Genomic DNA, 24,929 nt, shown 5'->3' on the forward strand with positions numbered 1-24,929 from the left:
TGCAGGGGATGCCTGTAACTGTTGCTCAGTGCAGACTTCTGAGAAAAACAGTGCACCAAGCTTACAAGCAGGAGAATGGGGTGGAGGGAGGGTGGTTGAGTACACATGCAGCATATAGCCTTAGCCTTATTGTAGAAAACGGTATCTGAATTTTTGTAAGTGTTTTAGAAAACACACCAGGTACTACACATTGTACAGAATGGTCAATTTCAATGACTTACACATTTTTTCTGTGTAGCAGTTGTAAATTCAGTTGATTGGACATGATTTGGAAAGGCACACACCTGTCTATATATAAGGTTCCACAGTTAACAGTGCATGTCAGAGCACAAACCAAGTCATGAAGTCCAAGAAATTGTCTGTAGACCTCTGAGACAGGATTGCATCGAGGCACAGATTTGGGGAAGGGTACAGAAAAATTTCTGCAGCATTGAAGATCCCAAAGAGCACAATGGCCTCCATCATTCATAGAAGAAGTTTGGAACCATCATGACTGTTCTTAGAGCGGGCCGCCCGGCAAAACTGAACGATCAGGGGAGAGGGCCTTAGTCTGGGAGGTGACCAAGAGCCCGATGGTCACTCTGACAAAGCTCCAGCATTTCACGGTCAACTTTCAGAAGAACAACCATCTCTGCACCACTCCACCAGTATGGTAGAGTGGCCAAGCGGAAGCCACTCCCTCAGTAAAAGGCACCGGTTGAGCCCATCTAGTGTTTGCCAAAAGGCACCTGAAGGACTCTCAGACCATGAGAAACAAAATTCTCTGGTCTGATGAAACAAATATTAGAATCTTTAGCCTGAGTGGCAAGCGTCATGTTTGGAGGAAACCTGGCAAATACTATCTCTACAGTGAAGCATGCTGTAGGGATGTTTTTCATCAGCAGGAACTGGGAGACTAGTCAGGATTGAGTGAAAGATGAATGCAGCAATGTACAGAGATCTCCTTGATGAAAACCTGCTCCAGAGCGCTGTGGACCTCAAGTGGAAAAAAAAGGTGGAAGGCGTGTGATCAAACGCTAGGATCAAGATAATACAATTTATTCATATACAAATTAGATAAATGCATGTAAAAAATTACTACATGTTCATAAAAGCTAGGTTGCAAAAAATACACATTAAAAATTGAAAGTTAAAAGTTAGACATGCCCATACAAGGGCAAGTATTCAAAGGTGGGCTGACGCATTTCGAGGGTTGCCCTCTTCATCAGAGCCTTACAAAAAGAAGAAAGTCTGTACAATACGGTAGGCCAATCTTATAATTTTTTATATGCATTTATCTAATTTATATATGAATAAATTGTATTATCTTGATCCTAGCGTTTGATCACGTGCCTTCCACCTCTTTTTTCCACTTGGCCTTATTCGGACCACCACTTTACACCATTACTGCTTTCACGAGCGCAGGAGAAAATCTTTCTCTGTTTACATTTTCGCTCTGGACCTCAGACTGGGGTTCATCTTCCAACAGGACAATGACCCTAAGCACACAGATAACAAAGGAGCGGCTACGGGACAACTCTGTGAATGTCCTTGAGTGGCCCAGACTTGAGCCCAATTGAACATCTCTGGAAAATGGCTGTGCAGCGACACTCCCCAGCCAACCTAATGGAACTTAAGAGGTCCTGCAAAGAAGAATGGGAGAAACTGCTCAAAAATAGGTGTGCCAAGCTTGTAGCATCATACTCAGACTTGAGGCTGTAATTGGTGCCAAAGGTGCTTCAACAAAGTATTGAGCAAAGGCTGTGAATACTTATGTACAGGGGATTTCTTTCGTTTTTTATTTTTAATACATTTGCAAAGATTTCAAGCAAACTTCTTTCATGTTGTCATTATGGATTATTTGTAGAATTTTGAAGAAAATAAATAATTTAATCCATTTTGGAATAACAAAATGTGGAAAAGTAAAGCACTGTGAATACTTTCCGAATGCACTGTAGATCTGAGTTTTCCATTTGAATATGCCATTTTTATAATGCACACAGATAGTATATTACTCAAAGTAAACATGTTTTGAAGAATCAAAGCTGGATGTATTAGGTCAGTGCCAATGGCTTCCACTTTCATTAAAGCCTGTGAGAGTGGGAAGAAAAGGGGAGGGCCTCTGCTCTTATGCACAGCGCTGGATCAAAAATGGGCTTGGGTAAGTGTGAGGAGGGGAGGACTCTGTGACACAGATGGTTTTTACCTTAATGCATACAATGCATTAAGGTAAAAATAACTTTTAGACTTTAGAACCACTTTAACCCTAACTAAGAACTTCTACTATTTGCTCTATTTTGGTATGATACATATAGCATTGGAAGTGTTTTTTTACATCAATAGAAACATACCTGTTAAAATAAATCTTATGGTCACAGCATACACTTGAATTTTATAACATCCATATTGTAATAGCAATACACACACTAGTTATTTTTGTCAAGCCAATATACGCTTACCTGAAAAATCTCCTTTCATTCTGTGAGTTCTTGTCTGCTGGTCTTTGCTTTCCACAACTTCCTTGATTCCTCGCATGCTTTTCAGCTTCTCCTCTGCTGTTTTTTACTTTCAACTTGTAAGGACAACATAGAGCTGGGATGGCCTGGAAAAAAAAAATGTGTATTTTTTTCACAGCCATTTTTTTTTTGGTGTGGAATATGTTCTTTTACAATGATAAGTAATATGTCTATAAGGTGGTATTCAAACTATATAACTTGAAGACTTCAATGAAAGATTTCTAAGACTTTAAATAAAGTTTTTTAAATGATTGCAAAGTCTCTTGCAATATCCTGGAATCTAGCTCAAGTAACACTGTACTTCTCAATACAGTGCTCAATCAAGAGAAATGCATTTCTGCCACAAGAGGAAAGGCTCCGGGTTAGTTTGCTTATGGGCCCCATCTTGTACCTCCTCCAGTTCGGTGATTATTGGGATACAGTAAATGATAGTTTCTGTCCTCTCAGGCCTTAAAGTGGATGTAAACCCACTGTCATCAATTTGAAAGCATTAGCAGAGGTAATATATATATATAAGGCTTTACATGCCTCCTGCATGTATCCTATATTTAAATAGTCACCCCCCCACCTGCTAGGAGCCCTGTAATCTTCCAGATACTGTGGGCGTTTTAATTCTCGGCGCTTGGTGGGCGGAGCCATGACATCAGAGGACACCTCCGCCCACCACTACACTCCCACGGCCAGCCAGGACTAACCTCGCGCCTGGTGAGACTTGATGAAAGCAGAGCGCGCTCATGTTACTCCTGCGCATATGCAGACCAGGAAGCACAAGAAGGAGAGGCAGATAGGCAGAACCATTGGAAATTGTTGTACATCGAATCCTGGCAGAGCAGCAGAAGAAAGGAGTGGGAGGGAATTAAAAAATAATGCATGTCTCCTAGGCTAGTGCACGAGATATGTAAATCACCTGTCACTCACAGCAAGGGGGAGGATTTGACAAAGTTTTTCTCCATTTGTCAAGATTTATCTCACTGAACAATAAGAGGATTGCTCAGAGCTTGATTAACTCTTTGTGGCAAGACTATGCTCAAATTATAGGAAATCTTACGCTCTATGACATAAAAAAAAAAAAAAAAATTCAGGTTTACATCCACTTTAATTGACTGGTAAGAAGGTCAATTTAGTTTTATCTTTTTTAACCTTTAAATGATTTCTATTTATGTTCGTTGCCATCACAGCATAATGTTTACCTATAGTCCGGTCAGTAAATTGTTTTTTCTTTTCCTCCTCTCTGTTAAATGGCAAGACCAATATCTAGAGTTTGGAAATATTTCCACAGTGCAATTTCTACTGAGAGCAAAGCTGCAATTTGCAAATATTGGTGTATGTTTATGAAACTGAGTTGTTTTCTAAGTTCAGTTCTCGGCAGTTCTCAGAGGAAAATGATCTCCTCTGCAGCCTGTTTATGAAGCTGAGAACTTCAATTCTCAAAGGGAGAACAGAGGAGAAGTTTTTTCCTCTGGAAACAGCCGAGATCTGTAAAGAAGGAGGCAGGCTGCCTGTAATCAAGTCTAAAAGAACATGTAATGACATGTACAGACACATGGTAGCTAATATACATACACACACACACACTTGCATATATGGTGTGTGTGTTTATATATTAATTTTTCTTATCGTACATCACGAGACACAGAGCCATAGTAGTTACTATGTGGGTTATAGGCCTCCTTCAGGTGATGGACACTGGTACGCACTAAGATAAAAAGTGCACTCCCTATTTAACCCCTCCCACTACTGGGAGTATCTCAGTTTTTTCGCAAGTGTCTAACGGAACAGCGTGGTGGCTCACAGCCTAGGACTTCTGCCTTGCAGCACAGAGTTTTGGACAAAGTCTACGGCCACATCACACTGATAGGGCTTGATCTCGCCCGATCTCGGAGGCTAAGCAGGGTCAGGCCTGGTTAGTACCGGGATGAAAGACCACCTGGAAATACCAGGTGCTGTAGACTGAGTGCACCGGAGCCTCAGTTTATGGTTAACATCCAATAATCTGCGAACGGGAAAATCCTTCTTTCAGTTAACTGGGAAATAGTATTAACATATGCCAGCCTTTTTTTGTTTAAGTTAGGGGACAGTCCTGAAAGAGGCAGCTGTCCAGGAGAAGTGGCCTAGATCAGAAATGGCCTTGCCAGTTAACAATTTAAAAATTCAGGGAACACTTGGTTCTGAGGGCCTGAACGTTCAGTTTAAGGTATTGTCCTATATTACTCACCAAGGGGGCACAAGAAGTTGTACGGCCCAGAGGAAGGTGAATCTTATCCTATCTTGGGAAGAAAACAATGTACTTTGCCTATCGGCAGTTTTCATTCTAGGAATAGAAAATTGGCAGGCGGACTACTTGAGTTGCCAGAAGTTTTTCCTGGGAGAATGGTTCCTTCACCCCGATATCTTCCTGTCAAGGATGAGGGATCCCAGACATAGATCTGTTTGCTTCCAGGATCAACAAAGAAGATTGACAACTTTGTGTCAAGAACAAAAGATCCGCTAGAATGCAGAACGGATGCCTTGCTATTCCCGTGGAATCGGTTCTCACTGATTTGTGCATTCCCTCCTATTCTGCCTGCATCCACAACTTCTTCACAGGATCAAGCAGGAAGGGAGGTTGTTGATTCTTGTGACCCCCCCCAGCAGGGTCCAGGAAATCTTGATATGCAGAGATCATAGAGATGGCAGTAGGGAACCCATGTACTCTACCTGCAAGGTCCAAAGTTCCATCCTACCTTACAAACGATAAATTTAATGGTTTGGCTATTGAGGCCCACACTCTGAAAAAGCGTGGGCTGTCAGGTTTGGTAGTTTCTACCTTTGTTTATGCAGAGCCAGCCTCCGTGGTTATATATTATGGAGTCTGGGAAACCTATGTCTCCTGATGTGAAACCAGGAGCTGCACCCCAGGAAATAAGTCTAGGTAGAGTCCTTGATTTTTTTCTGCAGATGGGGTGAGAAATAAAGCTGGCCTTGAGTGCTTTCTAAGGACAGGTCTCAGCCTTATCGGTATTATTTCATTGACCACTTGCTTCGCATTCTTTGGTCCATAACGTTATTCAGGGGGTAACTCTGCTTAATCTCCGATTAAGTAACCCCTGAACCCTTGGGACTTGAATTTAGTTTTGGCGTCATTACAAAACAGACTTTTTTTGGGCCGATACGACATATTCCCTTGGTCCTTTTTTTGACAAGGAAACTATTTTTTTCTGGTAACCATATCTGCTGCAAGAAGGGTATCAGAATTGGCTGCTCTTTCTTGTAAAGAGTCATATTTTTGTTCACAAAGATGAGGTAGTATTGCGTCCTCATCCTAACTTTTTACCAAAGGTAGTATCAGGTTTTTATCTAAACCAGGTTATTCTTTTTTCCAGAACCCTGTTCTTTGGAAGAAAAATCACTACATTTTTTTTGATGTGGTAAGAGCAGTCAATGTTTACTTAAAGGCGATTGCTCAAATTCAGAAAACGGATGTTTTTATTCGTGTTGCCTGAAAGCCCTAAAGGAGGACAGGCAGCATCGAAATCTACTGTTCTAAATAGATTCCACAAATAATTGTTCAAGATCATGGTTAAAGAGGTGGATTCCACCCTCTCAAATCAAAACGCACTCCTATAGGGCTGTTAGTGCTTCCTAGGCAGTGCATCACCAAGCCTCCATGGCTCAAATCTGTAAGACCGCAACTTGGTCTTCAGTCTATACATTTACCAGATTCTATCAAATAGATTTAAAAGGTCATGAGGATATCGCCTTTGGGCACAGGGTATTGCAGGCTGCAGTATTAGTCCTCTAGCCTCTTATTGCCCTACTTTTTGTTGTGTCTCCCTTCCTTCAGTTGGTATTGCTATGGGACATCCCACATAGTAACTACTATGGCTCTGTGTCCCGTGATGTACGATAAGAAAATAGGATTTTTAAAACAGCTTACCTGTAAAATCCTTTTCTTTGAAGTACATCACGGGACTCAGAGGTCCCTCCCTTCTTTGGTATACACGTGTATTGCTTTGCTACAAAACTGAGATACTCCCAGTAGTGGGAGGGGTTATATAGGGAGGGCACTTTTTATCTTAGGACGTGTCAGTGTCCATCACCTGAAGGTGGCCTATAACCAACATAGTAACTACTATGGCTCTGTGTCCCGTGATGTACTTCAAATAAAAGGATTTTACAGGTAAGCTGTTTTAAAAATCCTATTTTTACCCACTAGTGCTGATTTATAGGAAGAAAGAAGTAGTCTTCTTCTAATCGCACAAGCTTTTCTCCCAGATTCTCCAGCTCTGAGCTGGAGAACCTGGGAGAGAGATATTTCAGTGTAGCGGCTGTGAGATCTTCAGATGTCACTTTTCTAAACTGGCCGTTTGTGACAGAATGGTCATGTACTGTGATGAGAAGCCGAGAACATGGTCTCTGCTCCTCATCTCAGCTACATAAACTGGTACACACCAGATAGAGGAGATGGATTATTCCCGCGCTATCATATATGGAATAGGCTAGAAATAGAAAAGCTGCATGCACTGTTAAAAGGTAGGCACCTGACCTCGTGAATAGATCTAGAAAATAGGTAGTGCTGCGCTAATCCTAGGTAATTATCAAAATGGTGTATAATCAGTAGTATACATACAGAGCTTTAATGCGTTGCTGTTTGTTAAAGTCGGATGGATGTACGATGGTATTAATCAAAGATATAGCTCAGAATATTTATTTACAATAAGAGTACCCCCTGAGATCTACGCAGGGGTCTATATCCAACATAGGGGAGCGATGGTAATGTTTGAATGGAATCAATAGGGTTGAGTGGGATCAGGTGATATACAATATAAAAAACAGTACTAGTAAGAAATAATAAATAACATAGGTGACTTTCAATAATAGATAGGTGCGTAACGTAAAAACAGTACTTTTAAAAGATGATATTAAACTTAGGTGACTGTCAATCATATATAAAAATGCATTACCATTGGAAATAAATAAATTCACAGTGGGGGGTATCCAGTGCTAATTGGGCTAGTGTAAGGTGCAGCGTGACAAGCCTATTTAAGGCTTCTTCTAATCGCACAAGCTTTTCTCCCAGATTCTCCAGCTCTGAGCTGGAGAACCTGGGAGAGAGATATTTCAGTGTAGCGGCTGTGAGATCTTCAGATGTCACTTTTCTAAACTGGCCGTTTGTGACAGAATGGTCATGTACTGTGATGAGAAGCCGAGAACATGGTCTCTGCTCCTCATCTCAGCTACATAAACTGGTACACACCAGAGTCGGCTGTGATCCTGAGGATCACAGCTTTTCTCTGTTTCATAAACAGACACCATTGTGAGTGGAAATATTCTTTTCCAAATGCTATAGGATGACAAAACACATCCTTGCATGCCAGAGGTGCCCTAAAGACATTAAAAAAATACTTTATGGAATGAAATAACGAGGGCCATAATGTAAGTAGGAGTAGTTTTTCCCTCCAGAGTTCTCATCCCAGAAATCATCTTTCTGTTGTGTCTGGATCATTACAAATTTTTTTTTGATTTCCCAGCAGCATCTTCAAGTAAGGAAGTGTTACAAACCACAGCCTCTCAAAAATACACAATCTCTTCATTTATATATAAAATGACACCTAAAAATCAGGAAAACTTTGATCAAGCTCTTGCAAGAGCAATATACACTTCTGGACCAGCATTGTCAATAGCTGAAAATGCATATTGGTAGGAGGCCTTTATATTATTATTAAGGGCGGGGGCCCTATTACCCGTTTACCCCGTTTTTCATGTATTGCTAAAATGTTCGTAACATATAAAGTCCTTGTTATTCCATTTGCAATAAGAAAAAAATAAATAAACGTTTTCAATTTATTGAAGAAGCTGTACAGTGTCACAAAATTACTTTCAATTTGTAAAACTACTCCACGCTGAATTTTATTTTTTTTCCAAAATTTCATTTTTTTTAACCTGGGGGCAAAAAAAAATAAAAAATTTTCCCCACGGATTCAAAACGTCTGGAAATTGTACATCTCTAGGACTACATATCCCATAGTACTTTGCTGCCTGCAAGCAGTGATTCCTGTACTGAGTCTCTTGACACTCCTCGCAGCACCTCTGCAGTTCAGAAGGCAGACTCTGTGAAAACTGTGACACAGCAATGTCGGTCACAGGGCATAGTGAATACATGTCACAAAGTTCGAGGAAGTAAAATGGGGGGGACCTTCAAAAAGTATGTTTACAAAGATTATTGCAATTATTAGGAGTAAGCGAGAAATTGAAATACAATAGATATAATTTTACATTCTGACCAAATGATGAACTTTTAATGTTGCCAGAAATCTTGTGAGCTGATAACAACCTGTGCTCTCTGCCTGTGGACAAGGAGGGTTTATGGAGATGAGGAGCGGGAAGGAGATGAGAAAATGTTTTGTGTTCTTTGTAATATATCAGAAAGGAAGAAGGCAGGGCTGACACCACATGCTTATGAATTTAGAGCTGAGATGTTATGTCAAAGAGGAAGGTAGAAGCATACATTTCTGGCACATCAAGAGTTATTTTTTCTATACTACAGTGTGTTTGAACAGAATAAAATATGTATTCCAGAGATGTACTAAACATTTTTGATATTTTTTTGCCCTGACATAAAGTTTTAGTGCATGTATCAATTTAAGCACAAAGGTTCAGCCAAGTGGAATATTAAACGCAAAAGCAAACATTTATTATATTGTAGCTTACCAGTTTTTAGATGTAACGGCTGTATTCGTTACCTTTTTGAGGCTTTCTTCTATTTTCATCTTTAGGCCCCTTTCACACATGCGGACCGTATGTCCGTATTTCATCCATCCGTTTTCGGATGAAATACGGACATACATGTATCCCTATGGGATAGCGGGTGTCAGCGGATGTACATCCGCTAACACCCGATGTTGTCCGGCTCCGCTCTCGTCCGATTCTGCGGACGGAAGAAAATCCTATTTTTCTATCCGTCTGCAGAGCGGATCGGATGAACACGGACAGACGGTCCGTGTTCCTCCGATCCCCCATAGGGGAGAGCGGAGATCTGACAGGGCGGTCCCTGCACAGTGTGTGGGTCCCGCCCTGTCATCTGCCTGCTCAGCTGGGGAAAACGGAGTGATCCCCGCTGAGCAGCGGATAAACACGGGGCGGATCAACACGGATCCATCCCATGTGAAAGGGGCCTTATCCACCCAGCAAGTCTGTGTTTTTCACAGCACAAACTCTCCAACAGAATGTATCAGTTTAAATGGATGAGACACACCATTTCACACTGGCAGGGGTGATTAAAATGACCAGCTTTTATTTATTCTTGCAAAACCTTTATCCCAAAAGAAAACTGTTCTGTAACTAATTATAAAGTGTGAGCTGGAGTTTGGCTTCAATTTGTTATTGGTTCTAAATCTGCTAATTCATTAACCACTTCAGCCCCGGAAGATTTGGCTGCTTAATGACCAGGCTATTTTTTGCGATACGGCACTGCGTCTCTTTAACTGACAATTGCGTGGTTGTGCGACGCTGTACCCAAACAAAATTGACATCCTTTTTTTCCCACAAATAGAACTTTCTTTTGGTGATATTTGATCACCTCTGCGTTTTTTTTATTTTTTGCGCTATAAACAAAAGAAGAGTGACATTTTGAAAAAAAAAACACAATAACTTTTACTTTTTGCTATAATAAATATCCCACATTTTTTTTCAAAAAAACTAATTTTTTTCCTCAGTTTAGGCCGATTATGTATTCTTCTGCATATTTTTGGTAAAAAAAAAATCGCAATAAGCGTATATTGATTGGTTTGCGCAAAAGTTATAGCGTCTACATAATAGGGGATAGGTTTATGGCATTTTTATTTATTTTTTTTTTTTTACTAGTAATGGCCGAGATCTGCGATTTTTATCGGACTGCGATAATGCGGCGGACCAATTGAACACTTTTGACACATTTTTGGGACCATTGACAATTATACAGCGATCAGTGCTAAAAAAATGCACTGATTACTGTATAAGTGTCACTGGCAGGGAAGGGGTAAACTGTGTTCCCTCACTGTGTTCTAACTGAACAGGGGGATGGGACTTGCTAGTTAAGAGAGAGATCGGTGTTCATACTTTGAACACCCGATCAGTCATTAAGATCCCGGTTCTCGCTCTGTCAGGAGCGATCATGGGTCCCGGGGGTCATCGCGCCCACCAGGTACTCGCATAAGCGGCGAGCTGTGGGCACGCGCGTGTGACTCAGGCAGCCCACACTCGCCCCTAGTGGCCACAATGGGAAGCGACGTAAGGTAACATCGACTTGCCGAGCCAACCTGCCGCAGTAAAACTGCAGCGGCTGGTCAGCAAGTGGTTAAACACTACACCCCCCCACCCCTCCCCAGACTGACATTGCTGCTGTCTGCTGTGCCTCCTGCTCTCAATCCTCCAGAGCTGTATCTTGCTAATACAGGAGGTCAGTTACTAGGCAGATCACCAGGTGAAAACAGAAGGGAAAAAGCCAAAGAAAAGAAAACTGATGCAGCCACCACATCTAATGATTGGTAAGCTGAAATATAATACATTTTTGGTTTTCAGTTTAAAGTGGAACTTCATCCCAAAGGCGACGTTCCACTTTTTTGCATCCTAAACCCCCACCCACCCCTCCACCTTTAACAATTGGCACACTCTTGCCAACTTCTGGTCAGATCTCTGTGCTTTCACTACAGCTCACAGTGAAAAGGGATTCAGCAACAGAGGCAGTTCTGTCAGTCCAGAAAGGCGTGTAGAGGACTAGGTGTGTCCAGGTGCTGATAAGCTACGACCATGTAAATCTGCAGTAATAGCTGCAGCTCCTAATAGCTATGCCCCTTCCAACATCTTTCCCTCCCACCTGCAGTGCAAGCAGGCTTAGCCTACATGAGTGGCAACTCTGCTCTGAATTCAGGAGCAGTGCAGCATCATTGCCACACCATCCCTGGAAGCTTTATTAGCTGGACTTCACTGGCAGGTTTAACCAGTATTTGTGGGACTTTGAAGGACTTTGACGGGGGAGGAGACACAAAACTGTAAGGGCCGATGCACTTATAATTAGGTACTGCAGCACATGTTTTTTTAATGGGAGCCTATAGTTTTATTTTAAATCTTTGAGAAGCGTAATCTCAGAAGTATCTGTGTGCATCCATAGATAAGAGATAATAGTGGGATTGAATAATGTCATCTCATGCTTATGGGTACCTCGAGTATTATATAAATAGAATTATACTTTTAAGCCTGTAGATTTTTTTTTTTCATTTGTTCTTGTCTCAAATTCATGAACTGATGCCTATTGATTTTACATTTTAGGTATAAAATTTCAGTACGCGGTGACATTAGAAACTGTGCTAGCTGGGCATGAAAACTGTGTCTATGCTGTTCATTGGCAGCCTTCTTTCAGAAAAGGTAATGTATGGCCACTTTTTAGGCTTTTAAAACTACAAATACAGATAAAGGTGATTTAAATGTTTACTGTATCTGGAAATGTCATTCCATTCAAAACTGATATTTATATATAGTGATGTCCAGCTACATACAAAAAAATTAGTGGATGCATTAACCTGTCAACCTCTAAATATCAACAACCCAAAACTAAAATGTCAGTGCACACAATCCATGATATGCTATTCTACAGCATGTTTTGAAAAGATGAGGCTAGAGTAACATGGAGTATGGAGAAAAAAAGAAAAACATGTTTTTTCTTTCTCATTCATCACGAACACAGTAAGTCTTTTAACCTACAGGTAATACTGCTGCCTAAAAAAGGATTGGACCATGACAAACCACAAACTGTAGGTGCTAGCAGGATAACTCCTCCTACCACCAGCATGTTTTTTTTTTTTTTTGCTTCTTAAATGGGAACTTCAGTCATTTTTTCATTTTTCCATCTATTAAATTTTCTGCCAGTAAATACCTTATACATTCCACTTCCTGTTTCTTGTCTGGGGAAAAAAGCCTAGGCTTATGACGACATGCACAGCTCTTTCTCTCACTCGACTGAGTTTGCCAGCAAGGGATGGAAGATGAGTCATAAGAGGGCCAATGAGAGCTGCAGAGCTGGAGGTGTGCCTCTGTGTGTCTGTGTAAGTCCAGGAAGTAGAGTATTGGTAACTGTAAGCGCAAACACACAAGTCCATATATAACAGGAGATATAAAGGGCTAAGCATCTTAGTCCATAGGGTCAGGCTGGAAGTTGAAGGGTTAAGTGGTAACCGGTAATGTAATGGTTAAAGTAGGCTGGTAGGCTAGGCGGCTGCTGTCCTCAGAGAGCTGGCTCTGTGATGGATGAGAGAGGGGTAGAGAAGGAAGCGCCACCTGAGTGTAGTATTAACAAATGATGTTTAATGACACCAGGTAAAAACACACTTACAGGATAAAAACATATAAAAGGCTCATCTGTATAGGTATGTGGTCCTCGGTGTTCCCTCTGATCCTGTGGTGGTGATGCTGCTGGGCTGCAGAAGGTGGATTACCAGCCGGGAGCTCCTTCTGTGGCCATCAGGAAGAGACTAGGGGCCGGCGTGGAGCGCACGTGAAGCGTGCATGACGCCACAGGTCGCCCGTTTGCTTCCGGGTTCGGTATCCAGGGGAGGGATCGTCCAGGGAGGAGGGCTAGCAGGGAGGTTGAGAGAGGGCTATGCCTTCGGAGCCACTTCTCCTTCAATAGGCCTAGTGGCTGTGTGGAGTGCCTCTTTGTGCTCTCTTACAGCGTTTAAGGAATCCTCTTTCTGCTGTTGTTCCTGCTTGCAAGAAGCCACTAACACTTCAAACTTTTAAACAGTTCTGTCTTACCCTTGTGGCCCCAGCTCACGCTTTGCTAATGGCTACGGGACAACTTGCAGCAGGCATACTGTTTATGCTGACATGTACACGTTGTAATCATGTTGTCCCTTGCTCCTAGAGTCGATGCTGTTATCGGAGTCCTCTTTAGCTTTGTTGCATTTTGAAAGATCCTCTGACCTCTCAACCGAGGTTCTTACTACAGTCGTGCAAGACTTCGTGGCCCAAATCACCCAATTATTTGTTGACTCTGACTACTAATTGTGCTCCTGTGCTTTCCCGTGCAAATTCTTTGATTTACCTGTGGCTTTGACAGGGACTGATTCGTTCTACTCCTTGAGGCTCCATTCACACCTGAGCATATCAATTTACTGGCGTTTTTCAGGCATTTTTGTAAGCCTTTTTGCAGCTTTTTACAAGCTTTTTTTTTTTTTTTTAGTGTTTTAGAAGTGTATTACAAAGCATTGGGGGTGAAGAGCTGCTATTTGAGCGTTTTACTAACATTTTTCTGATCAAGTCATGCATTTCTATTGAAGTCTATTGGGCCAAAAATGCTTGTAATCTGCCAAAAAGAAACGTATGTACGTTTTGAGGTTCAGGTGTTTTCCTTCAGGTGACAGAATGCTTAGATGTAAACAGGGGCCATTAAAATTAATGGGATTTGGCTTGTTGAGCGTTTTAGAGCTTCAAGCAGAAAGTCGCTTGAACAGATGACTGATCAGCTTGCCTCTAATGAGCCGCAGTATATTGCCATTTCTTTCAAATTAAGAGAATGGTTCAGCTCTATTTACATAGGTACATATTCAGGTTGAAGGAAAAAACACTAGTGCATCCATTTCAACCTATAAATAAAAAGAAAAAACAGGATCAGACTGTTGCCTAAACCAGGCAAAGACTCTCCCATTTGTACTTGCTTTTCCAACTCTTCCTTTATGGAGATTGGAAACACAGATCAGTTATTTTCTACCCCTGAGTGCTTATTGGCCTTGTACTCTTTTTTAAAGGATTTGTACAAAAGTGGTCTGCCCCCACTGGGGATCTGAAAGTGTCCTGGTGCTTACAGCTTCGGTTGAAGACCTCCCCCTTTTTATGGACCTAATCAATAAGTTGTTGTAAGTCCTCACTTTGTGTATGTCCCTATGAGCTGGGAACGTGCCGTACAACACGCTCCCAGCACAGAAACCGGGGATTCGCTGTGTGTCCTATGCCCCCATACTAACATTCGGACCCGGAAGCCCCGATTCTGGGTCACCTGATTGCTATGATAGCCTCTGATAGGCTGTCATAGTGATCAGTCCCTGTGAAGCCCGCCTCTGTGTTTTCTTTCTTTGTGAATGGAGGAGGGAGATACATTGTACCTCTCTCCGTCCTTGCACAAAAAAAAAAAATTAAAATAAAAGTGTGTGTAAAAATGAGTAAATAAAATAATAATGAAATAAAAAAATGCAAAATATACCTAGATCAAAGTGTGATCTAGCTCAGTGCCAGGGTTATTGTTTGGGTCAAGGTCAGGGTCAGTATTTGTTTTTGGACAGAATTTATTTATTTATTTTTTTTTAATTAATATCAGTGTCGGTGTATTTTATGTAAGATATAAAAAAAAAAAAAAAAAAAAAAAACGTATTTGTTTTTGGGCTGTACTACTGGTACATACATACAACACCTAGTATATGTACATATACTATGTGGTATCACTGCGATCGTCAGGAGCAGGAACATTTATTTTGGGTCCTTTGGTGGAAGGTTATGGTATTACCGAGAAATATACAGCTAAATTAATTTTTTTTTTAAAACTGTATCTTTTACTATGTTGGGCGAGTTTGCCTTTGATAATAAAAAATAAATTAAAATCAGGCGATATCCATTACCATTTACCACCAAATGAAAGCACAATTTGTCCTGAAAAAAAGGTATAATCCACCTGGATGCACAAAGTAGTTGTCATGATATGTACGGTTTTACTAACATGTCAAACTTGCAAAATTGGGCTTAGGCATTTAGATTTGTTTTACCCTTAGGCACGAAGGGGTTAATGATTTATCATAGAAAAAATGATCCACACTCCGGTTGCTCTTAAAATTTCTTCATTTTATTGAATAGCCATAGTGAACAAATGCAGATTAAGTCCGTTGACATGTTTCAGCCTATAAGGCCTTAGTCATAACCCAAAAATTATATATCAACACTACTATGGTTGATCCCTTGCTTATAGGAGTGTAGCAAATGGCCATAGTTTTACATTTTAGTTGTGCTGGTTTTCTGTAAGTTTCCTGCCTCATCTCTTTCATTGGTCTCATCAGTATACATGCAAAGAGCACTTTAGTTAAGCTGCTGGACTGCAGGACCCTTGTGTAAGCAGTTTTTGATCTGTAGGCTCTGTTGGACAATGTGGCTTTGATTGTTCAGACTTTACGTCAGTTCAGGAGGTACCTGAACCCTTCAAAAGGAGTTGGTCTCAACAATTATTTCTGAGTATCTGTGTCTAGTACTGGACACAGCTCAGGCCAGAGTGTTTCTTTAACAGGAGAACTTCACTCTCTGATCTTTGAGGTATTTCTGTTTCGGTTTCTGTTCTCTAAACATCTACAAGGCAACATTCTGTTGTTTGAAAAGTTCATCGGGATAGACTAGTTTGTTTGCCACAGAGGTCCAGGTTGTCCCTGAACTGGTGGCTTAGGATCCTGGCTGTGGAAATGTGGAAGTCCTTTCTTCCTGCCTTTTGGATGATCTTAATGACAGATGTCACACTGTCTGTCTGAAAGGGTGTTTTGGCCTCGGGGGCTTAGTTGGAGAAATCTCATTTCCCAGTCAACTTCCCAGAGCTTTGGGCGATTTGGCCATTTCTGCAACTTTGGTCCATCCTACTAAAGCATCATCATCCAATGCAGGTTAAGTCAAACAACACCATGGTACTGCTGTACATCGTCTACCGGGGAAGAAGCCAGGTTGACAGGTTTTATCCTGGAAAGAACTTCACGTTCCAGCCTTGCCCACTGTGTACATCCTATCTCACCTAGCAGCACCTGGACTCGGGGGGGGGGGGGGGATGGTCCCTACACATGGTGGTGTTCCAGAACCTTTGTCACAGGTGGGGATGCTGGATGCCGCCCTCCTGGCCTCCAGGTTCAATAACAAACTGGACAGGTTCGTCTCCAGGTACAGAGATCCTCTTGTGCAAGCTCTGGTGGCTCCATGGGATCATTACACCTTGATCTATGCCTTTTATCTCCTGAAACCTCTTTCTGGTCAAATTTGAGATAAATGGCATTTAGGTGATCCTCATAACCTGGACTGACCCTGGGCAGATGCGTTACACCGACAGTACCAATCTGCCATTCTCTTTCACTGATGCTTGCTTTAACAACATCACTGTTTAGAGCCCAGGTTTTGAGAAACTAGGGCATTTCGAAATCTGTGATTCCTAGAACGCTTAACGCTAGAAAGGCTACTTCTTGCAATGTCCATCATTGGACATGGAGGACCCTCTTCACTTGGTGTGAGTCTTGGAGCTTCTACCTACCCCAATAATTTAGCAGCTGTGTCTGGATCAGAATTTGCCTCTCAACACTGTTGAAGGTTAGATTTTTTCCTTTTATCATGTTTAAGAGACCTTTGGCCTCTCACTCCTCGATTATGACCATTCATTTTAACAGGGAGCGTCTTATGCAGCTTTCCCTGTTCACTCTCCCTGTGCCTCTTTGGGAATCTGAATCTTGATCCCGCTGTGCTTCAGAAACCGCTGTTTAAACCCCTTTTTTTCTGCTCTCACCCCACCCAAGGTGGTATCCCTTGTATCCATCAGCTCTGTGACGCAGACAGTGTCTGAACTGGCAGCTTGATCTTACAAGGAACCTTTTCTGGTTTTTCATAAGAACGTTGGTGTTTTTGAGGCCCATGATTTTTTTTCTTGCTAAAGATGCAATCGTTTTTGCCTTTCACTTCAACCAGGACATCATTATTCTGTCCCTCTGTCCACCTCATGTTCACCAAAAGGAAATTTCCATCCATTGTCTGGATGTGATTCAGGCTGTAAGATTTTCTTTCAGAAAGACTGATGCCCCTTTTTTTTTTTTATCCCAGATGCTCCTCATAAGGGTTAATGAGCTTCTCGTTCTGCCTTCTCTAGGTAGTTCTGGCAGACCATCATCTAAGCTTATGGTCTCAAGGATCAAGTTTCGCCCTTTTCCTGCCTCTGACTACTAGTTTCAGGAAATTCTGAGTGAAATTTTGGTGATGTCACTACTGTCTTGCTCACAGTTTTGCTTACAGGAGGCTCTGACCTGAGGAAGTGATACCCTGCCTATACAAAGATCTCTTTCTTCAAACAGAGAGACAGTGCAGAGCAAGGTGTAAGTAATTTAAAGAAGAATTACAAGCATACATTTACATAGTTATATTGGTCCAGTCTGGACCAATGTGATTATGTATATACTATACCTGGCTGATAGCCCTGAAAGCTGGAAATCCACCGTTGCTTCAGTGATCTCCACTTGCTTTTAGGTCCATTGCTAAGTGGCCAGCTTTATGCATTGTGCACATAGGAAGTCTGTTACTCTGTACGGGAGCCATTCAGAGAATGCTTTGTGTTGGAGTCATTCAGAGAATGCTTTGCATTCTCTAAATTAATTCAAAGTGTTCTCTAAATGGATGAGGTGGAGAGGCTGGACAGCGACAGCATGTGAGCAGTGATTTCTAGCTTCCAGGGGATATAGTTGTCCTTGAAGTTGTATGTTTTTATGTTAATTGTGCGACAGTCACATTACAGCTGCTATGTTGTACATATGGTGACAGCAGAATTATAAATGCAGGAGTATATAATTTAAAGCAAACCTATCAATAAATCTGCATAAATACATACCGGATAATGTCATAATATAAAGCAAGAGTTTAATTTTCTCATAAAACTGTACTTTTGTTAATACGCAGTGCCTAGGCATGAAAGTTGTTATGATGTCATAAGCCTTCTGCTGACTAGAGGAAACCAATCTCCAGTCTTCCCTTCCCCAGTTTATTTTTTGTACGTGGTAACAGGTTGAGAGGCTTTTGAAGGGAGCTGAACTGTGTGTGTGTTTTTACCCTCAGCCTGCTATACCAGATGAAAGCACAGTGGTTTTTGTGAGCTAATAAATATCTGAAAGTGTTGATGTAAAACATCACTTGGCATGGACGCATTTTTGGCACAAAAAAATATCCCCAGTGGCTTTAAAGCAGAACCGGGATTTTCAATAAATCCCCCATTGGTACAACCACCCACACAAAACGCTAAACAGTTATTACATTCGTGAAATTTCTTACCGTTTAAGAGATATGACTGATTGAATTTTTCAGGAAGTCAGCTTTGTGATTCAAAAAATGCATCTTCTTTTCTGGCATGGGGGATCTCTTAGAACAGTGATTGCATCATATCCCGTTCTCTCTCTCTCTAAGGCCCCATTCACACTGGGGCGGTAGGGGGCGTCAGCGGTAAAACAGCGTTATTTTTAGCGCTGTTTTACCGCGGTATTCGGCCGCTAGCGGTGCGGTTTCAACCCCCCGCTGGCGGCTGAAAAAGGGTTAAAACCCCTCATATAGCGCGGCTATAGCCGCGGTATTACCGCAGTATAGCCGTGCTGTCCCATTGATTTCAATGGGCAGGAGCGGTGAATACACCGCTCCTTCACCGCTCCAAAGATGCGGCTTGCAGTAGATTTTTTCTTCTCCTGCCAGCGCACCGCTTCAGTGTGAAAGCCCTTGGGCTTTCACACTGAACAAACAGCGGAGGCTGTTTAGGGGCGGTTTGCAGGCGCTATTTTTAGCGCAATAACGCCTGCAAACCGCCCCAGTGTGAAAGGGGCCTAACTGTAATGTGACTACATTTCCCATGAATCTTTGGGATTGGAGTGAATGTGGGAGGTACACTAGGCTTGTACATGTAAATGTGAACTCATCCACTTCAACATAAATCACATCCCTCATTCTGCAGCCAGCAAGCCATACATAACACACGGTATGATAGGTTACAGCCTTATAAATGCAAAGCATTTTAATATAAATGCATATTAATATAAAATAATTTATTGCATTTAATAAATTTTAAATTAATAAATTTTATGCATTTAATATGAATGCAAACCAGTGCAGCTTATCAGTGTCCACCAGTGTCGAATGTCAGGGACCACCAATGCCGAATGTTAGGGACCACCAGTGCAGCATGTCAGGGGCCACCAGTGCCACTTGTCAGGAACCACCCTGTCAGGCACCACCATGTCAGGGACCACCAGTGTAAAGCTGGGATTAATTTCAGAAATGACTTGTATGACGGGGGGGGGGGGGGGTTTCCCACTGTGTCAGGTATTGTATGTGAGAACACCGGTCGCTGATCCCCCGCCGTTATTATGATTGACAGCACACTGTTCCTATAACGCCAGGGGGCGGGAGATCGGCGTTCTCATATAACAATACCTGACACAGTGGGAGATCCCTGCTGTGTCATACAAGTAATTACTGATGATGATCCCCACTCTGCACGGAGATAGCAGGCAGGGGGGGATTGCTGGCGGGAGCAGAGGAGGAGGTAGGAGAGAGGAGGAGGAGGAGGAGGACACCTCCTCCATAGGCGGCACAGACCGGGAGCTGTGAGACCCCCTCCGCCCACAATTTGTCTGCTTCCTCCCTGCTCGCTTTCAGAGGACTACAACGGGGCATGTCAGACCACTGGCTTGAGCCTAGGAGAGGGATAGAAGCCAGCGGTCTTACAAACAGGATGTCAGCATGCAATAACAGTTTTTCAGCAAGTTCACCATTACAGCAGTATTACAGAGGAACTACAGAGCTCAGAAGAACATGGATGGCAAAGTTGGTGAAGGTAGGAGATCAGCAACAAGGACACGGAAACATTTTTTGGCCAGAGTTCTGCTTTAAAGTAGAAGTCAATGCTAGAACTAAAATCCCTGCATTTATAGACGTCCACGATCTAACACTAACCTATCTAGCCCTGTAAAGACAAAAATCCGTATACATTCCTTTTCTGAAGTGATCCAACCCGATCTCATGCTGAGCTGTCAGCCGCAGCTTTACTGTGGAGGCGCGTGCAGAGGAGGCAGCCGACAACGGAAGCCCTATAGTAACTCTATGGGTGAAGTCACTCCCCATTCATTTCACAGCCGTTGTCGGCTGTGTCCTCTGCAGAGCTTCCGCCTTCAAAAAAGGTATGTATACTCATTTTTTCTTTACAGGGATAGATACTGTAGGTTCGTGTTAGATTGTGGGTGTCTCTAGATGCAGGGATTTTAGCATGGACTTCCACTTCAAGGCCTGATGCACACTGGACATTCTAAAACCGACAGTAGCATTAGCTGCAGAAAGCTGTAGCTGTAGAATGAGTTTTTCAGCGTTTTATAGTTGTATTTATTTATTTATTTTTTAGCAAAACTATACTCCCACAAAAGCTTTTGGCTCAAAACGCTGATAAATAGCCAGGTTTTTCAACTTTTATCAGCGTTCGTGTTTTTACAGCTGAAAAACTCGTCTTAAAACCCACTAGTTCTGGGGGCTTTTTTCCAGCCAGAAAACACCCCTGCCAAAAACTGCTGATAATGCTTATGTGTGTGTATGGACACTTAGGATAACATGCTGGAGAGTTTGACTGCAGAAAAAAACATCTGAAGCCAAAAACAGCAGCTGTAGAAACATCTAGTGTGCATGAGGCCTAAAAGATATGACAAACATTACTCTAGAAAATTCGTTTTTTTTAAGTTCTATATACTAAGGTAGGCAGAATTGAGATTATATGTAAATAATGATTTTAAACTCTTTTTCTGTGTCTTTAAATGTTTAAAAAGTGTATTACAGCAGTGTTGTATACTTTCCTGCAGATGGCAGCATAGTACAGCCAATGAGCCTGTTATCAGCATCGATGGATAAAACCATGATCCTGTGGGAACCAGATGATGAGTCTGGAGTATGGTTAGAACAGGTTTGTGGTATACATGTATTTATGTCTTCTTGTAATAACTACCTTGGCATTTTTGATGAAGTGCTACATTTCTAATTCAAATGTGCTTTTTTAACTGTTAGTTATTTTTTGTATGGTAAATATATATTTATTTATTGCCCTCTTTGTTAGGATTGTACCAAGCAAAACTACCAGTCGATGGCTAGTTTTGGCAAAGTAAACAGTGTAAATTTATGTCTTTAACTGTGTTTTATATTGAAGCTTTTGTTTGTGCCTAACTTCTGTTGGTTCAATCTAGTACAAGCACATTGCTGAATATGGCTTAAATTAGCTTTTTAAAGTGTGCCTCCTGTATGCATGGATGCTTTTGCATGCATTTTGATGCAAGTAAATAGGATGAGTCCACCCTAACACTAAAATAGCTACATCTGCAGACATCCATGATCTAACCTATCGAGCCCTATAATGAAGAAATCAGTATACATACCTTTTTTGAAGACGATCCAATCTCCAGCAGCGAAAGCTCTGCAGAGGACACAGCTGACAGCTTGTAGCTTGTCTGCTTTGCCGAATTTGAGTGGCGGGTGTTTCGGTGATTCTGATCACCCTGGCTTGGCCCAGGTGAATGTGGTACTCTGACATTGTAAACATGGCAACCCTTGGATCCTTTCGGGTCTGTCCAACCTTCTATCACAATGTCTAATCTTCCACCCTTCTTTAAAGTCACTGGCTTTAATGGCTGCTGTTGCCAGAGTCTTGAGAAACGGGGGAGACTCTGATGAATGTTACAGGATACTAGCTTTTGTCGGCATGTTTTGCAGGCTGCTCTGTGAGGTTTCAACCTGTTTTGGTTTAGTTTGGGGCCTGTTGACTTGTTTGCCGTGTTGACCTTCCCTCATATTCAGTGCTTTGGGACATCCCTATTATAATTAATATGAAGATGCTCTGTATCCTGTGATGTACATAAAAAAAGAGATTTCTAGTTTACCTGTAAAATCGTTTTCTTGGAGTTCACATGGGACACAGAGATCCCACCCCTCTGTCATTTTTGGTATATGGCTTTCTACAAAACTTTGCTGCAACCTTTCTGAACGGGGAGGGGTTGTGCCTAGGAGGGTATTTTCTATCTCTTTAGCCAGCGTCCAATCACTTAAAGGTGGCAGCATAACCCTATTGTAATGGATTAGATGCTCTGTGTTCCCTGATGTACTCCAGAGAAAGGATGTTACTGGTGTACCAAAAATCCTTCTTATTGCAGCTTACTATTTCTTTAGATGTGGTGTCTGCGCTAACTTCTAATTTTTTTTTTTTTTCACATTCTTCTTGTCCTGCTGTGACAACACTAATTCACTGTACATTATCTAGTAGAAGCATTATCATCCCAAGCTGCCCTCCTGATTTGACTACAAACACCCCCCCCTTTCCTCATCTCCATTGCATGGGGGAATGTGTTGTGTAGTGCACAGAAGATAGCTAGAAATGGCTGTGAAGATTAAAGTATAACTAAAGGCAAAACCTTCTTTCTTCTTTTTTTTTTTTTTGGATAGAGTAGAGAGGGATTAGAATGCATGTCATTTTTTATTAAGGAGATTCACCCTCTCTATTTGTCCTGTTTACCATTATCAGTGAAAGTAAAAGGAAAGCCCAAATTTTGGGTTGTCCCCAGAAAAGTGATAGAGGGGAAATCTTCCAATAGGGCCGCTAGTTTTGGTGACCTGGGGCCCCCAAGAAATTACGCTAATATAGAGGGATTTTCTCTCACTTCCTGTTTGGCTATGGGACAGTAAGTGAAGGAAAATCTCTGCAATGGGACACAGATGGCGAAACAAAATAAAAAAATCTGACAGGAGTTATAACCCTCCTTTTCTCTATCCAAAAAAAAAAAAGTTTTGCCTATAGTTCTACTTTAAGATTCAATTTCAGTGCACGGGAAGATACAGGGAGAGAAAATTTCTGACAGGGTCAACAGGTTTACCACTTCCAGCTCGGCCTGTAGCAGATTGATGGCTGGGTGGTGGTTCGGTTATCCTGACTGGGCATCGTATGACGTCCAGCAGGATAACATGCCGGCGTGTGCCCGCGGGGGCGCGCAGTGTGGTAGTCGCTGGTGCAGGATGTCAGCCTGGCACTCCGCATCTCCGATCGTGGTAAGGAGCCTCTGACAGAGGCTTCTTACCACGTGATCAGCTGTGACAGCTGATCATCGTGTGAACCAGGAAGTGCCGGTAAATGGCATTCCTCGGTTCGTGCTGACAGGGAGAGCCGATCGGCGGCTCTCCCTGTCGGGGGGGGGGGGGGGGGGAGTCTGTGCCTATCAGCTGCCAATCAGTGCCCAACAGCTGCCAGCAGTGCCCCAATACTAAAGTCGGTCAGTGCCCAACAGTAACACCTGTCAGTACCTCATCAGTACCGCCTGACAGTGTCCATCACAGCCGCCTATCGGTGCCCATCAGTGCCGCCTTAGCAGTGCCGGGCAGTGATGGAGAAAACAACATTTTATGACAAACCAAGAAACTTTTTTTTTTTTCAAAAATGTTGGTCTTTTTTAGTTTGTTTAGCAAAAAATAAAAAACAGAGTGGTGATCAAATACCACCAAAAGAAAGCTCTATCTGTGTGAAGAAAATTATAAAAATGTAGTTTGGGTACAGTGTTGCATGACCGCGCAATTGTCATTCAAAGAGCGAAAGGGGTGAAAGCTAAAAATTGTCCTGGGCAGGAAGGGGCAAAAGTGCCTGGTATTGAGGTGGTTAAAGAGGGTTTCCAGATTCTAATAATTCCCATCCCTGATATGGGTCAGTAGAGGGGCTGTATTCTTTCTTTCCCCCCTTCCTTTTCTAGCCAGCCAGTATGAATGCCTGGATAAGGGTCTGGCATGAATTTTGAGGAAGACCCCACCCACTAGGTGCTGCGGTGATGGGAAATTGGCCTCCAGTGATGGGACTCTCTCTCCATCGTCGGAAAAAGGTGTGATCCAGATCCTGGTCCCCACATTGAGGCAGACCATCTCCATCTCCTGAGACCAAGCTTATTGCTGACATTGCCAGTGGGGTACCCTTCATAAGTTTCTTGATGATTCCACTGAGAAAAATCATTTCATACTACATATGCATCCTCTGTATTTTACTTACTCTCTTCCTCATCAAATGAACTCTAACAGAAGCGATACCTTGCCTGAGGGAAAAATGGGGGGTAGTTGATTGGGGTGCGTTGTCTCTAAGGCTGCATTCACACCTGGGCATTTTGAATCTGTTCGCTTCTGCCTGCATATTCAAAACGCTCTGCTAAAATGACAAATCACACAATGAGAATTTCAGATGCCATTCATTTTAATGGCACCTAAAAACGTGATGCGGTTCTTCTGCGATTGTGGCAAATCACATTGCGTGAAGCTTGTTGCCCAAAGAAGGGGCAGTAGCTAACAAACTTTATGCTAAACGTTTTGCCGAGATTGCAGTGCGATTTATCACCTTTCTTTTGGTGGTATTTGGTGATAATTGGGTTTTTGTGTTTTTTTCAAATGATTTATTGAGGTTTTCAAAGTAAGATACAGAGATATCGGACAACAAATACAATAGGTGACATACAATGTTCATTCTAGAAGTCTGAGCAATCCATAATAACAACAATCATTAAGAACCACTAAGGGTATTGAGGAAAGGGGGAAAAGTACAAGTGTCACAAACATTCTAATTGTGAAACCATTTGTTAGATTGAATCTACTCTGCCTGTTGGGTATTAGGAGGTT

At 42.1% G+C, this 24,929-nt stretch overlaps 1 protein-coding gene and 1 pseudogene across 1 annotated transcript in view; both read left to right on the forward strand.

The window, feature by feature from the left end:
- The window catches only part of ELP2 (elongator acetyltransferase complex subunit 2), a 357,175-nt gene that overhangs the window by 72,196 nt on the left and 260,050 nt on the right, over positions 1-24,929 (forward strand). The window contains exons 9-10 of the mRNA XM_073630833.1: positions 11,781-11,876; positions 21,104-21,204. Coding sequence (XP_073486934.1) covers positions 11,781-11,876; positions 21,104-21,204 — 197 coding nt within the window. The remainder of the gene's footprint in view (positions 1-11,780; positions 11,877-21,103; positions 21,205-24,929) is intronic.
- LOC141146381 (5S ribosomal RNA) lies at positions 4,329-4,447 on the forward strand (annotated as a pseudogene).

This window comes from Aquarana catesbeiana, linkage group LG05, assembly GCF_042186555.1.
Source record: "Aquarana catesbeiana isolate 2022-GZ linkage group LG05, ASM4218655v1, whole genome shotgun sequence".
Taxonomy (NCBI): Eukaryota; Metazoa; Chordata; class Amphibia; order Anura; family Ranidae; genus Aquarana; species Aquarana catesbeiana.